Consider the following 15,762-nt stretch of genomic DNA (forward strand, 5'->3'; position numbering starts at 1 on the left):
TTCACAGACACCCACCCCTCCCTCCCTGCTGCCTGCTGTCTGCTGTCCTCCCTCTCTTCCCCACACGTACTACTCAGTACATTCACTGTATACCCTCCTTTTCCCCTACTTTTTAGTTTCCCCCACCTATTGCCTTTGCCCTTTTGATTTCCTTCCCCTTTTAACCCTATTTATTTACCAAATTGCCATGCCCACTGCCTAATATATATATATAATATATATACATAGCTGTATATTATATCTCACCTTCACAACATTCACAACCACTTTTCCTCTCACTCCATATATATACATCCACCATGGAAAGATCCTTGAGAAGCTAACATCATATATATAACAAATATGTATCTATAGCCTATTGTTATACATCCACCATGGAAAGATCCTTGAGAACTAAGCTAACATCATATATATAACATATATGTATCTATAGACTATATTGTTGCTATATACAGGGATACGAAGAGAGAGAGAGAGAGAGATCATAATCCATTAATTTAGTATGGGGTTACAAACCCAGCTGAACGACGTCTCATCCGACTCCATCCCACTCCTACTCATCGCACTCATCGCCGGTTCTATCTACCGCCTCCGCTCCTCCCTCCTCACCCTCCTTCATTTCCTGGGTCTCAGCCCCCATCCCGGTCCAGGCACAGACTACGACGAAGGCGATATTGCGGGCCCGACCGTGGGCTCGGGACTCGCGGGTCTCGTTAACCTGTCCGACCAGCTCGCCATCAACCGCCAGTTATCCTATCCATACGACCGTGACGACGCCGTTGCCACCGCACGGGATTGCGATTGCGTGGTGTGCTTGTGCACCTTGAGGGATGGGGAGCTGGTCCGCATGCTCCAGTGCCGCCACGTGTTCCACAAGCACTGCTTCGACTCCTGGCTCAACAACCTCAACTTCAATTGCCCTCTCTGCCGCTCTCCCGTCCTACACCGCGACAGCGGCGCGCTCACGCGCTGCCGACTCTCCCGCGACCTCCTCCACTGGCTTTCCATCCGCTGAGAATCAATGGAGATAACGTCATAAATAAGTTCACATGGTGTCCACTTATATCCGCCCATCCGCCGGTGGCTTCTTACTTTTTTCTTTCGCTGCTTGTTTTCAATACTATTCGTACTATGTTTTTATATCATATTTTTATACCACCTTAAGCGGCATCTGAACATCATTTGAAAAATTTGTAAAACCCAAGAAAATAAAGGAGAAAGACTTATTGTATAACACAGTCATCATTTAATTAACTAGTTTTTCTTAATTATTAGTTTATTAAATAATAAACTAAATTTAAAACTCTGATTAATTCAAATAATGTGTTTCTATACCACTTTAGGTGGCATCTGAATATCATTTGAAAAATTTGTAAAACACAAGGAAAGAAAAGGAAAGAAAGGAGAAAGACTCATCGTACACCATGATCATCATTTAATTAACTAGTTTTTCTTAATTATTAGTCTATAAATAATGAACTAAATTTAAAAATCTGATTAATTCAAATGATGTGGCTATCGACATCAAATACCACCTAAGATAATATGAAAATATGGTACAAAACATGGTATGAATAGCATTCTTTTTCTTTTATTTTTTTTTGATAATTTAGAGAATTGTTGGCCATGGATTGTTTGGTCCTTCTAACTTGTTTAAAAAATAACAATAAAAAATAATAAAAAATAAAAAACTCTCTGGGGTTTTTTTTAAAAAGGCTAAATAGCCAAAATGGTCCCTGAGATTTACATAACTCATCACTTTAGTCCCTAAAATTTCAAATCGATAAAAGTGGTCCTAGGGATTGTCCACCATCCATCATTTTGGTCATTCCGTTAAAAACTTCGTTAAGTGTACCGGAGCTCTTGGCCGAAAGTTTAGGCAATTTTCAAAGCTCTGTAACTCAATCATTTCTTAACCAAATTCGACTCATAATATATCAAAATGAAGATAGGAAAGTGTATAATAAGATTATACCTATTTGGAAGCCCAATGGCTGCCGAAGATGGCCAGAAAATAGACTCAAAGTTGACTGGTCCGAGAGAAAACTGGAAAACTCACCGGAAATTAAGTAAACTTTAAACGTTCATAACTTCTTCAATACTCTACAAAATCAAGTGATTCAAAAACGAAAATCATACTTCTCGACGAGATGAAGAGAATGGCACCTTTTTAGATGGCTAAATCGCAGTGGTTTGGCTGGAAAAATGCTTGAAAGTGGCTAACTCGAGGCCAAGACAGCCATTTTCGAGCCGTTTTCCGGCCAAACCACGGCGTTCAAAAAAGGTATCATTCTTTTCGTCTCGTCTAGAAGTATGATTTTCATTTTTGAATCACTTGATTTTGTTGAGTATTGAAGAAGTTATTAACGTTTAAAGTTTACTCAGTTTCCAGCGAGTTTTCCAGTTTTCCTTCAAAGCAGTAAACTTTGAGGCTATTTTTTGGCTATCTCCGGCAGCCATTGGGCTTCCAAATATGTATAATCTTATTCTACACTTTCCTATCTTCATTTTGATATATTATGGGTCGAATTTAGTTATGCAAATCTTAAGGACCATTTTGGCTATTTAGCCTTTTGTTTTTTTTAGACTGTAAATTTTTGGTGTGCTAATTAAATAAGGAAGAGGGATGTTTTTGTATTTACCGCCATTTTTAATATATTCTATGATGAATGTTAAGATTAGAAATTTAAAAAGTTTACTAAATGGTAAATAAAAGTGGGGAATTATATGATTATTTGGGTTTTACTAGTTCTATGTGCGTGTAAATATAAAAATTAATATATATATATATATATATATATATGAAAAATAGAGAAGTTTGAGAGAAATGTGAAAAAAAGAGGGAGAGAAAATGTGGGTTATGTTTTCTTTTTAGAGTAATGCTATACTTGTACTATCATTTGTATCATTTTTCTAATAGATGTAGGGTTCGTCAATGCATGTACGTCTTATCTCTATTAGAAAGAGGATACAAAGAAATAAGGTTGGGCACGGGCCGGGCGGGGCCCAATTTTGAAGGGACCGGACCAGACCCGGGTTTAAAGGGAACTGGCCGGGATGGGCCGGATAATGCAATTTCAGAATCTAGAACCGGACCTAACCCGCCCCGTTTGAAACGGGCCAGTCCGGCTCGGGTCTACGGGTCCAGCAACATTTTTTTTTTGTCAAGCCCCCTGCAATTGCTAAAGACAAATCCCTCTGCAATTGCTGAAGACAAATCCTAGCCAAGCCCCAGGAACAGAAACAAAAAATAAATCCCTTCAATTTCATGTCGAAAATTTAATTCAAACACACATCTACCCACCCATTACACCAAATTCAAACATGTCAAAAATTTCATGTCTTTCAAGGTGGCCAACATACATTTCTACATTCACTTTCAGTTAAAAACCAAAGATTTTTTGAAAATCCATGGACATGCAAAAGCAATAAAATGAACAACCCACAACAGAAAATCCATGAAAATCCATCAAACAAGTGTTTTTGATGTGCTTAACAGAGGTCAAGACATAACAGAAACAATAGATCTGAAACAAGAACATAACAGAGGTCAAGATTCAAGAACCCAACAAAATCCATTCGAGTTTGATAGAAAGAGAGACTGATTTCTTGCATGCATTCAGAAATTAAAGAAAAAAAAACACGAAGGAATTTCAGGAAAAAAGACGAGAGGATATCAGTGATCATGGATCGAGATCTGATGATGATGGCGGCAGACGGAGCTGATGATGATGGCGACGGACGGAGCTGATGATGATGGCGGTGGACGGAACTAGGACGGTGGGAGAGAGTCAGGAGGAGAGATCGACATCTGATGATGATGGTGGCGGACGGAGGAGAGTCAACGTCTGAGTGAGAGGAGAGGAGAAGAGCCATGAGGAAGGATTGATGGAAAGGGAAAATGAATAAATGATGAGGGTAGGCATTATTTTCGAATGACTTAGATTAGGACTGTTAGAAACGGGTCGGGCCGGGGGCCCGTTCACTCCTATTTTAAGAACCGGCCCGCCCCGCTAAATTCGTATACCCGCACCGCCCTGCCCCGTTGTGTGTTCTGAAATTTTGGACCGCCCCTTACCCGCCCCAAATTGCGGGTATCCGCCCCGACCCGCGAGTCCTGGACCCGTTTGCCCACCCCTACAAAGAAATGGTAAAAGTAGTATTTTTATTTATTTTTAATTAGATATGCTAAGTGACATTAAACAGAAAGAAAAAAAAGTTGGGCCGACCGTTAAATAATTGCAAAGCCCAAACAGATAATTGTTCTACTTCCTGCGGAGAAATCCAAAACATCAAGTACCCTTTTCGTCTAAAGGGAGATCCATCTGGCTGCGAAGATCCTGACGACGAGTTTTCTTGCGTACGTGAACAGACAAACCATCTTAGAAATTTTCCGGGGAAAATACCACGTGCACAACATCTTATATGATGATCAAATCCTCCGTTTGGTCGACGTCAACTTTGCCAACGGATCCTGCAGCCTTCCGTCTGGAACTGTCGAAACAGGCGACGGGAATGTCAAGGATTTTCAGTTCCAAGGAGCTGTGATCTACCATATTAGTCGTTTTCGATTCGTCAAGTGCTTCAAAAACATCAGCGGCCTGCCAGCAGCTGCTAAATACACAAGAGTTCCATGTTTGGCCGCCACAAATGGGAGCTACTTCTCTGCTGTTTGTGTCCCTGAGTATTATTATCGTCCTCAACCGTCATGCTCGCTTGTTGCAATGGCTCTTGTAGATTATCATCCGGACATGAAGTTCACTTCCTACGAAGCCGTCATGAAACTATTGCAGGCAGGGTTTGATATTGGATGTTCAATTGAGTGCAGGGATTGCTCATTGGCTGGTAAGAGTTGCGGAGTAAGTTCATGGGATGCCACGTAGATAAGAATCATATCTAAAATTTGCACAACCACTTACATCTCGACACGTGGCACCTAAAATCCTATCCGAAAAATTAGTAAGATTACATAAAGATAAGAAATTTGGAGAGTTACTCACTTTAGCGACACGTAACACTCGAAATCATATCCGAAAAATTATTGAGATTACATAAAGATAAGAAATATGGAGAATTACTCATGTTAGTGACACGTGTCACTCGAAATCATATCTGAAAAATTATTGAGATTATATAAAGATAAGAAATTTGGAGGCTTATTCATTTGACGACAAGTGGCACTCAAGGTATGTCCAAAAACCTTATTTTAATATGGTAGTTTAATTTAATTAACATAATAAATTAATTTTGGCCTATGGTCTTTTGGTCCCCTCGATTGGAGATGGTTTTTTGTCAAATGGTTATGTTTGGCCTATGGCCATTTGGTCCCCTTGGTTGGAGATGGTATAAAATATGGGGAGTTTTAACAAAAAGCCAACGGTACTGTTCACTTTAACGAAAAACCACATTTTTACACTAAAAAGTCAAACCTGGTACTATTCACTTTACCCTTTATTTTGTCCTTATCATTAAAACTCAAAGTTTTCAAACCCTTTTCATTAGTTTTCCTTAAAATATGGCATAGCACTGTTTATTAAAATATAATTTCTTGCATAACTATATGGCTAAAGGGAGCCTTTTAGCCCTCATTCGGTTGGAGATGACCTAAGCCACGCACCTATGCATGTTCACAAGTTCAGTATCATATCCCAAATTACCATATTGTCACGTCACAATGTAACAGCCACATTTAATAATTTATGAAGTACCATATGCAACTAATTATGTGCATGCCTAAGTTTATGACCACGCTTAATTTTATCTCTTACTTATGTAAATCCATGTCAGAAATGATTTTTGAATTAGTTAAAAGTGTTTTATGACAATCGAAAATGTTCATTGCACTTAACATTCGTAGGAATCGGTGTGGGAGGTATTCTATTTTTCTATATATACATCATTCATTAATCTGGTTTAAGTTTGCAACTTATAGAAATCATCTTTTCTCTGCATTTTCAGCTCTAATTGGTCTGTTGTGTATAATTCTTGTACTGGTGGTTGTTACCCCAAAATGTCGTAGAAGTCGAAACGAAGCCCAGAAAAATCTCCAGAATCATAACCAGCAGTCGTCGGCCCCAGCAATCAGCAATTCTTGAGCTTAACATTTGTATGTTGATGTGTGCAACTTCAAAAGCTCCTGGGCAGTTGATGCAAATAATTCAGATATTGGGCCAATTTGGGCCTATTGGCAGTTTGGTCTAGTTTGTGGGTTATGGGCCATTGAGCCTTGTACATTTTCCAAATAGGCCTCATTTCATTGGGCCAATTGTTATAAATTGTTTCTCCAAAGACTATAAATCTCCTTCCAACATTAAATTGCATATTATAAAAATAACTAACTAATAAATTAAAAAACTGGGCACACCATGGTCCCAACAATTAAATGGCTCCAATGACAACCAGCCAGCTTGCTTATGAGCTTATCCAACCCAAGACACTTGACATCTTCGGTCTTCAAAATTCAGAATTTCAGATAACGCGTTTATGTCATATATGAATATTAGTGAGGTGCACTAGGTTCAAATTTACTCTTTTAGTGAGGGGTCTTGCAAATAAAATTTTATTTGAAAGACGTCTTACAAACTTTTTGAAAAAAAAAACCCTATAAAATAGACACTTACAATAACAACTATCAAATTTTATCCTATTAAGTAAAGTCGACTTTATGAATCCTATAATGCTATTAGACTCAGCTTTGTGCTAAGTTTTCCGTTAGCTCCAAATACTCCTATTTTTTTGTAGTCTCTTTCAGAGTCTTCATAGATCTTCCTCTACTCCTTTTTCCTTGAGGTTATGTTTCAAAATCGCATCTCTGATCAGAGCAACTGTAAGTCTCTGATTCACGTGTTCAAACCATTTTAACTGATTTTCTCTCATTTTATCTTCAATTGTGGTCACTTCTACTTTACCTTGAATATTCTCATTCTTAATGCTATCATTTCTAGTGTCCTCATACGTCTAACGAAGCATTTTCATCTCCGCTATACTCATTTTTTACATGTGTTGCTAAAAGATAAACGATTAAAATCTTAAAATACAATGCGGCTGTGGGCTTTACAAAATGCCCTTCAATGATTCCAACCGTTACAGTAGGCAACTTGACAGAGTCATTACTATCTTTAGAAAAAAGACAACCCAACTTTACGTCTTTGTGCGGAGAAATAAAAAAAATCAGCTACCCTTTTCGCCTAAAGGGCGATCCACAGCATGTAGCTGGAAAGTTTTGACCTACTCCCTTTCGTTGACTAACAAAGGAACGTCAATGGAGATTTCCTTTAAGAAGAAGATAGGGCCATGGCATTCCAAACTTTGGATAAAAAACAACACGCCTAAACATTTTTTTGAAATTCCACGAGACTATATATATGTAGAGCTTCATCCCAAATTATTCACCCAAAGTTCTGAATTGCATGATTATTCTGCAAAAGCATATAATATATATCATGAGGACGGTCCAATATACATCTTCTCTTCTCTATTCTCTGCTGATTCTCCTACTTTTCGTTCAAATTCAAGCACAACCCAACTGTTCGTCTTCGTGCGGAGAAATAAAAAACATCAGCTACCCTTTTCGCCTAAAGGGCGATCCATCCGGCTGTGGTGACTCCGATTACGAGCTCTCTTGTGTCGACAACAAAGCCATCCTAGAGATATTCCCCGGGAGATACTACGTGCACAACATTTCCTACCATGATCAAACAATCCGGTTGGTCGACGTCAACTTTGCAAACGGAAGCTGCGGACTTCCGTCTGGTCCTGTCGAAACAACGGACGGGTTCGTCCGGGATGTTCGGTTCAGGGGATACGGGTTGAACCCAGGAAGTCGTTTCCGGTTCGTCAAGTGCTCAACAAACATCAGCAGCGTGCCGGAAGCTGCTAATCACACAACGGTTCCTTGCTTGACAAGAAACGGGACTTACGTCTACGCTGTTTATGATGGCGATTACTCGTATTATGAACCTCGAAAGTCATGCTCTGTCATTTCGTTGGCTCCTGTCGATCTTCGTAAAGATGTTACGAAGTTCAATTCTTATGAGGCCGTCATGGAACTATTGAAAGCTGGCTTTGAAATTGGATGGTCAGTTAAGTGCAGAGATTGCTCTTTGGCTGGTAAACAATGCGTAGTAAAATCAATGGATAAGCCACTCATCTATATCTGTGAAAAAGGTCAGTTCCTACAGTACCTTTTCAAGTGGTTTAAATTCTTCTGTTAAATTTCCTAAAATTCTTCAACGGATGTTTAACCATTAATTACGCAATTTATTTTCACAGTTTGAATTCGTAACACATGATCAATTGCACTTTATGTCTCTTGATTATGTTTTCTTTTCCCTAATGTTACACCTTTTTTTTAATGCAGAATACAAAGAACTGACAAGAGCTGAAGGAAACTGGATAATTGCTGCAATCGTTGTGGGAGGTAGTATTACTGTCGTATTTGTACACACATTGACAAACGTTATTTTCTTCCCATTTTTTTATTCCATTCCGATTTGCAACTGATAAAAATCTTGTTTCTGCATTTTCAGGTCTGATTGCTCTGGGAGTTATCATTGGTATAATTGTAGTTGTCATCCGAAGATGTCGGAGAAGACGAAATGCAGCAGATAACACAAACAAGAATCTGCAGAATCGGATTGATGCTTGAGCCAACAATCAGAAATTCTTGGATGCGTGAATTCCATAAAAAATTATTTCCTTCTTTTTTGTAATGCAGTTTAAAGAATGTAGCTCGATTTTTCCGTTTCTTTTTTGGATGTATAATTCAGTAAATTACTAAGTGTAATTCCAAATTATTTCGTAAATTACCAGGAGAAATAAATCAAATGTGAATTTTGGCAAAAAATCGGATACGTGAATTCCATCATTTGTTATGTTTGATATAAAGATTACACGTGGCCATTTAGTACTACGATTTAATGATATTTTTCTTCATTTGTAAGTAAGAGGTATCAGATTCGATTTTCACCAAAGACGAATTCGAACCACATTATTGCTAGCCATTGTGGGACTTAGCCCACTCCCACACTCCCTTAGGCGAATTTGAACGTTCATTACATGGTTGTTTCCATGTTTTCAATATGTTCCCATATTTTATAGTCTATATGTTAATTTTTTTTTTTGGTCAAACTAGAAACTTTCATTAATTACAAAAACTGTTACATGAAATAATAAGCCCAAAGGCAGTCCAAATAAAAGAATAACCCATAAGAAATTGCAACATAAATACCCAAAAAACACAAGCCCACAACAACAAAAACCCTAGATTTGGAAGACTACTGCCTCCACCATAGCAGATGCGCCCGCCATTGTCGATTAGCCAGAACCATCAAGAGAAAGAGCCCACGAACAAGTTGGATGAAGGGAAAATGAGGGCGAGCAAGCCACCCGTGCAAAAAGCACTACAATAATCCTACAAATAGTGCTAAAAGCACTTTAATAACCACCTAACACCAAAGTGTGCCATCAAGAAGAGACGCACAATGGGTCGAGTATCAAAGGTCGGCGGTGGAGGACTGACGACGGGTAAAAGTAACTGGGAAAGAAAGGGGCATAAAACCCAGATCTGAGACAAGCTAAGAGAGGTTGAGACAAGTTTAAGGAAACTAGAAATTGAGAAGGTTACTAGAAACAAGGAAGAGAAAGAAAACGGGAAAATTGAGAAGAGGGGACCATAAAATATTGGAGGGAATGGGAGGTTGGGGAGAGAAGATGGGAAGGAAGGAGGGTTTGAGGGAGAGGTAGCGGGCTAGAGAGGAGAAAGAAAAGGAGTAGCAAGGGGGTTGGTTGGAGTTGGTGGTGAAGGCTGGGGACTTGGGGGGGGGGGGGGGGTTGTTTCGAGCGAGAGAGAAAATGGGCTAGAACAGCTTCTAAGAACTTTTTCATGTAGTTTTCAATTTATGTATCTCAATGTAATTATGTATTTTTTGAGCATAAGTAGATATTTATTTATATATTATATAATAAATTTAAAACTAAAAAAAAATAATGCCTATGCCCATCTATATGTCTAGGCACTAAGCCTCTAGCCGCCATCCTAGTAGTACCTAGCGCCTAAACCTTGTTACATAACATAAAATATCACGAAGTGTAATACATAAAATATTTTACATACCCATGTATATGTGTACCACGTAAACAACATATTCGATAACCAAGACGTTCATCTATTATTTACCTAACATAAGACCATTCTTTTCGAGGGGGAAAAAAAAACATAAGACCGACCCATTCTCACTCATTTATTTATTTAAAAATAGAAAAATAAATAATATGTCATGGATTGGCTGACCCTGACCTAATGACTCTTGACCGTTTGATTTTTCAAACACAAATTGCGTCTTTGCAGATTGATCGAAAAGAATAATGAGGGAGAATTGTCTTAAATCCATTATTTCAACAAAACGCGTAGCCCTCCTCCCTCCAAACTATGGCACTTCACGTCTATAGACGCCTTCAAAGTTCATACCCTAATTATCTAACTTGAGAAGAAACGATACAGAGCTAGCAGAAAACTCAGACCAAATCCCACCCATTAACTTGCAGGGGATCAAGTATAAATACAGATCCAACACTTCCTTCCATACATAAGAGGATTACAACTTTGGATTATAGTTAATATCTTGTTAATTTATAAATTAGTTCAAAGATAATACAATGATGAGAGGATTAGAATCGAAAACTGCATCCACTATTCTCTTTTCTGTGCTGATTTTCCTTATTTTCATCAATGGCGAAGCTCGAAGTGACAAAGAATTCTGTTCTTCTGCTTCTTCCTGCGGGGAAATCCGAAACATCAGCTACCCTTTTCGCCTAAAGGGAGATCCGTCAGGCTGCGGGGACCCCGATTACGAACTCTCTTGTGTCAACAACAAAACAATCTTGGAAATTTCTCCAGGAAAATTCTATGTGACAAGCATTTCGTACGATGATCAAATACTCCGTCTGGTTGATGCCAACTTCGCCGATGTCAATGACAGCTGCAGCCTTCCGTCTGGTTCTGTCGTAACAACGGATGGATTTCTCAAAGATATACGATTTAGAGGTGTCTCAGACCCTGACAGCCGTTTCAGATTCGTAAACTGCTCAAGAAACATCAGCAGCGTGCCGGAAGCTGCTAATCACACAGCAGTTCCTTGCTTGACAAGAAACAGGACTTATGTCTATGCTGTTTACGATGGCGAATACTCGTATTATTCTCCTCAACCGTCATGCTCTGTCATTTCGTTGGCTCCTGTCGGTCTTCGTAAAGGTGTTACGAAGTTCAATTCTTATGAGGACGTCATGGAACTATTGACAGCTGGCTTTGACGTTGGATGGTCGCTTCGGTGCAGGGATTGCGCTCTGAAAGGTAAACCCTGCGTAGTAACATCGAGGGTTAAACCGATCACCTACAAATGTGAAAGAGGTAAGTTTTTCGTTATTAACTTTATGATTAATAATTTAATTACACTTATGAGTTATGTCATTTGATTAATTAGTCATTTTCCTTTAAATGTGCAGAGAACAAAGAGCTGACAAGTACTGAAGGAAAATTAATAATTGCGGCAATCGTTGTGGGAGGTATTTTTTAAAATTTTATTTGTAAACATTGAAAATCTTGTAGGTGTTTTTCTTGCCAGTTTAGATTTCGTGGGGATTTGCAACTGATGGTAATATTTTTTCTGCATTTTCAGGTCTAATTGCTCTAGGGGTTGCCATTGCTATATTGGTATTTGTTATCCGAAGATGTCAAAAAAGACGAAATGCAGCTGATAACACCGCGAAGAGTCTGCCGAATTAAGTATAAATCCTTGACGCCAACAATCAGCCAGTCTTGAACCACATCACGAACCCTTACCTTATTCACCCTTCACTTGTGTGATTAAAAAGTTTGATTCAATTTTTTTCTTTGTTCTTTTTTCGTGTACAAGGAGATTGTAATGTTCTGTATTCAACTTGTATGTGGAATCAAAAACTATTTCGTAACATTCTAATCCATGAAGTTGAAAAAGAGTGTGACTGTAACCTTGAAGATTATGTCGAAAGCTCCTTTAAAGTGACTCGGACTAGAAAGTATAAAGCATTACTTACTTGGATCGAAAGATGTAAGTATTTCAAGAGGAGCAGCGCCTTAATCTATGTCTATAACAAATGTGATTCATTAATTAAGCACCTTAATAAACAAATTAGGCCGGTCGAGTACACCGATTAGTGATCGAATCAAGCCAAAGAACTATATAAGTGAGAGGATTGCTTGCCAAACAAGCAAACAGAAAATCCAAGGGATTATATATTTTATCAGCAAACGGTACTGATATCTGCATATTTTAATAGTAAGACGGCCTAGAATATTTCATAATATTAAAGTTGGTGATTGGTTATGTCATCTAATTAATCAATTAATTAATTAATTTGTGAAATGTTGAAGACTCAGTAGGTTTCAGCCAAAGAGAAAGAGAAAGACAAAACGAAAAAATGAAATCTGTGGGAGGCACAGTGATCGTTCTTTCAAGCTTGCTGTGTCTGCTCCTCCTCTTAGGTCTCATCAAGATCTTTCATAAACTATGGTGGACTCCGATTCGAATACAGAATCTGGTCGCTCTGCAGGGAATCAAAGGCCCTTCTTACCGATTCGTCCATGGAAACACCAAAGAGATCTCCAGCATGCAAGAAGAAGCCATGAGCAGGCCCAAAAGTTTATCACATGACATATTTTCTCAAGTTCAACCTCACATACACTTGTGGACAAAGACATATGGTGAAGAACCTTTTACCTGTTGATAGTTTTCAAATCATTGTTCTAATCTAAGTTTGTTTCGTCTTTGACAACAGGAGCAAATTTCCTTCAATGGTATGGTGCTCAAGCCCAATTAATCATCACAGAGCCTGAACTGTGCAAAGAGATACTTACGAACAAAGATAAAGCTTATCCGAAAAGCGAGACGAAAGGCTATGCGAGAAGGCTATTAGGAGATGGACTTGTGGTAAGTGATGGTGAAAAATGGGCTAAAATGAGAAAGTTAGCCAACTATGCCTTCCACGGAGAGATCTTAAAGGTAATATTACTTGTGTGTTGGTTAAGTTAGTCGGTCAAAGTAATGTGCCCGTTCTCTTGCACTCTAGTTTGAATCATTCTGGTCGTACAATAAGCTAAGAGCAAATAGGGAACAAATATGTTAATTGCTTTTGCTAGGGTATGGCTCCAACAATGATAACTAGTGCTGAGACGTTGCTGGAAAATTGGAAAGAACACGACGGCAAAGAGATTGATGTGTTTAAAGAATTTAGGTTGTACACCTCAGAAGTGATTTCCAGGACGGCCTTTGGCAGCAGCTACTTAGAAGGGAAGAACATTTTCGAGAACCTGGAGAAATTAGCCTACTTATCATTCAAAAATGCGCTCAACCTCAGGTTTCCCGGCATCAGGTAATTACTTCCATTTTACTAAATAACCATGAATTGGAACATTGCACTACTTAGGTTCTGATGTTTAATCTGTCCTTGATCAATGCCCCAGTAAGTTTATTAAATCCAAGGATGAGATCGAATCAGAAAAGCTTGAGAAAAGTATCCGCGACTCCATCATGGAGATGATCAAGAAACGAGAAGACAAGGCAATGGTTGGAGAAGAAGGCAGCTTTGGTAATGATTTTCTTGGAGTACTTACAAAAGCTCATCATGACGCCGATGAGAACCAGAGGATTTCGATTGATGAGATAGTTGACGAGTGCAAGACATTTTACTTGGGTGGACAAGAAACCACTAGTAGTGGACTTGCTTGGACTGTCTTTCTTCTGGCAATCCATACCGATTGGCAAGAGGAAGCAAGGAAGGAGGTGATCCAAATATTTGGAAACCAAAACCCTAATCTCGATGGCATTGCCAAACTAAAAATTGTAAGAATGTCAACAACTCACTCATTTGCTTGTTTTTGTTGTAACATCTCACATCGACCAACGGAGAGGGGGTGATGTGCTTTATATATATATATATATATATGCCCACCTCCATATAGCATGTGGCCTTTTGGGAACTTACTAGCTTCGAGTTCTATCGGAACTCCGAAGTTAAGCGAGTTCGGGTGAGAGCATTCCTAGGATGGATGACCCACTATTAAGTTCTCGTCTGAGTTTCTAGAAACAAAATTGTGAGGGCGAGGCCCAAAGCGGACAATATCGTGTTACGACAGAGTTGAGATTGGGATGTGAAAGAATGGTATCAAAGCCAATGGAGAGGGGGTGATGTGCTTTATATGTACATGTCCACCTCCTATAGCACGAGGCATTTTGGGGATTCACTGGTTTCGGATTCCATCGGAGCTCCGAAGTTAAGCAAGTTCGGGCGAGAGCAATCCTATGATGGATGACCCACTGGAAAGTTCTCGTCTGAGTTCCCAGAAATAAAACTGTGATGGCGTGATCGGGGCCCAAAACAGACAATATTGTGCTACGGCAGAGCCGATGATGTGCTTTATATGTACATGCTCACCTCCTATAGCATGAGGCCTTTTGGGGATTCATTGGCTTTGGATGCCCACCTCCTATAGCACGAGGCCTTTTAGGGATTCACTGGCTTCGGATTCCATCGGAGTTCCGAAGTTAAGCAAGTTCGGACGAGAGCAATCCTATGATGGATGACCCACTGGGAAGTTCTCGTATGAATTGCCATAAATAAAACCATGAGGGCGTGGTCGGGGCCCAAAGCGGACAATACTGTGCTACGGCGGAGCCGGTCTGGGATGTGACATTTGTTGAGGCATATATGTTACCATGTAGCTCGAGGTTCTGTATTTGATTCTTTTTCATGATTTATTTTTCGTGCAGATGAATATGCTCTTCAACGAGTCGCTAAGGTTATATCCACCGGTAGTTACCATGGAGAGGAAAATTGGAAGGGAAGTTAGGCTGGGAAAACTTGTCCTTCCTGCTAATGTTGAAATAACCATTCCATGCTTAGCCTTTCAGCACGAGCCTCAAATTTGGGGAGAAGATGTGCTACTTTTCAAACCGGAGCGATTCTCGGAAGGTGTTGCTAAAGCAACAAAGAACAACATAGCCGCGTTCTTACCATGGGGATTGGGACCTCGAAGTTGTGTGGGATCTAATTTTGCAACCATGGAAACAAAGATTGCTCTGTCGATGATTCTACAACGCTTCTCTTTCACACTTTCCCCAGCCTACATCCACTCGCCCTACCGGCTTCTTACAGTTCGGCCGCAACATGGAGTTCAAGTAATGCTACGCTCGCTCACATGATGATCAATTTATTTCCATTGCGCTTTAGGTTACAAATAATGCAATTCTGCTTTGAGCTTCAGCCAGAAGGGGAAATAAGATTTACAATGGTAAATACTATATATTTTTCTTTTCCTGTTTTGCTTTTGGGGAATGTAACGATCAACAATGATGGCTTGTTTGGAACACTGTAGAAAGTACTTTTGTTTAGAAGTGCGCTTGCTAGAAATGATTTTACTAAATTTCGTGGAAATTTTACAAAAAATCCAAGTGTTCTATGAAAAAGTACTTGAAAGTGATTCTTTAAAAAGCATAGCATCTGACGCTTCTTTAGAAAATGCTTTTATATATGACCCAGAAATACGGAATAAGATATCCTCTCCAGAACCCTTCCATCCAAATCCTTCATTCCTGTCCATTCACCCAAAATCAAACGGTCAAGAAATAATTCCTTGTTCATCTTCTTCCGCCTTTTTCCATGTTCACTTCTCATGTTCATCTTCTTCCCTCTCCTCCATCTCTTTCTCAGTCTCTCTCCAGTTTCAGA

The 15,762-nt window shown here is 39.3% G+C and overlaps 4 protein-coding genes and 1 pseudogene across 4 annotated transcripts; all 5 read left to right on the forward strand.

The window, feature by feature from the left end:
• Nucleotides 1-224: 224 nt before the first annotated feature.
• On the forward strand, nucleotides 225-1,234 carry LOC126606371 (E3 ubiquitin-protein ligase RHA2A-like). Its single transcript, XM_050273746.1, has one exon. It carries the CDS (start codon nucleotides 503-505, stop codon nucleotides 1,013-1,015), a length of 513 nt encoding a protein of 170 aa, XP_050129703.1. The 5' UTR covers nucleotides 225-502; the 3' UTR covers nucleotides 1,016-1,234.
• Nucleotides 1,235-3,756: 2,522 nt separating this feature from the next.
• Nucleotides 3,757-5,145, forward strand: LOC126607759 (uncharacterized; annotated as a pseudogene).
• Nucleotides 5,146-7,345: 2,200 nt separating this feature from the next.
• LOC126606464 (uncharacterized) lies at nucleotides 7,346-8,845 on the forward strand. The gene is made up of 3 exons (XM_050273857.1): nucleotides 7,346-8,166; nucleotides 8,360-8,419; nucleotides 8,529-8,845. The coding sequence occupies exons 1-3, from the start codon at nucleotides 7,410-7,412 to the stop codon at nucleotides 8,645-8,647; spliced, it is 936 nt and encodes a 311-aa protein (XP_050129814.1). The 5' UTR covers nucleotides 7,346-7,409; the 3' UTR covers nucleotides 8,648-8,845.
• Nucleotides 8,846-10,656: 1,811 nt separating this feature from the next.
• Nucleotides 10,657-11,906, forward strand: LOC126607760 (uncharacterized). Its single transcript, XM_050275480.1, has 3 exons — nucleotides 10,657-11,407; nucleotides 11,503-11,562; nucleotides 11,676-11,906. The coding sequence occupies exons 1-3, from the start codon at nucleotides 10,657-10,659 to the stop codon at nucleotides 11,780-11,782; spliced, it is 918 nt and encodes a 305-aa protein (XP_050131437.1). The 3' UTR covers nucleotides 11,783-11,906.
• Nucleotides 11,907-12,448: 542 nt separating this feature from the next.
• LOC126608447 (cytochrome P450 CYP749A22-like) lies at nucleotides 12,449-15,263 on the forward strand. The gene is made up of 5 exons (XM_050276323.1): nucleotides 12,449-12,739; nucleotides 12,814-13,037; nucleotides 13,175-13,407; nucleotides 13,499-13,877; nucleotides 14,805-15,263. The coding sequence occupies exons 1-5, from the start codon at nucleotides 12,457-12,459 to the stop codon at nucleotides 15,234-15,236; spliced, it is 1,551 nt and encodes a 516-aa protein (XP_050132280.1). The 5' UTR covers nucleotides 12,449-12,456; the 3' UTR covers nucleotides 15,237-15,263.
• The last annotated feature ends 499 nt before the right edge of the window (nucleotides 15,264-15,762 follow it).

Source organism: Malus sylvestris, chromosome 16, assembly GCF_916048215.2.
Source record: "Malus sylvestris chromosome 16, drMalSylv7.2, whole genome shotgun sequence".
Taxonomy (NCBI): Eukaryota; Viridiplantae; Streptophyta; class Magnoliopsida; order Rosales; family Rosaceae; genus Malus; species Malus sylvestris.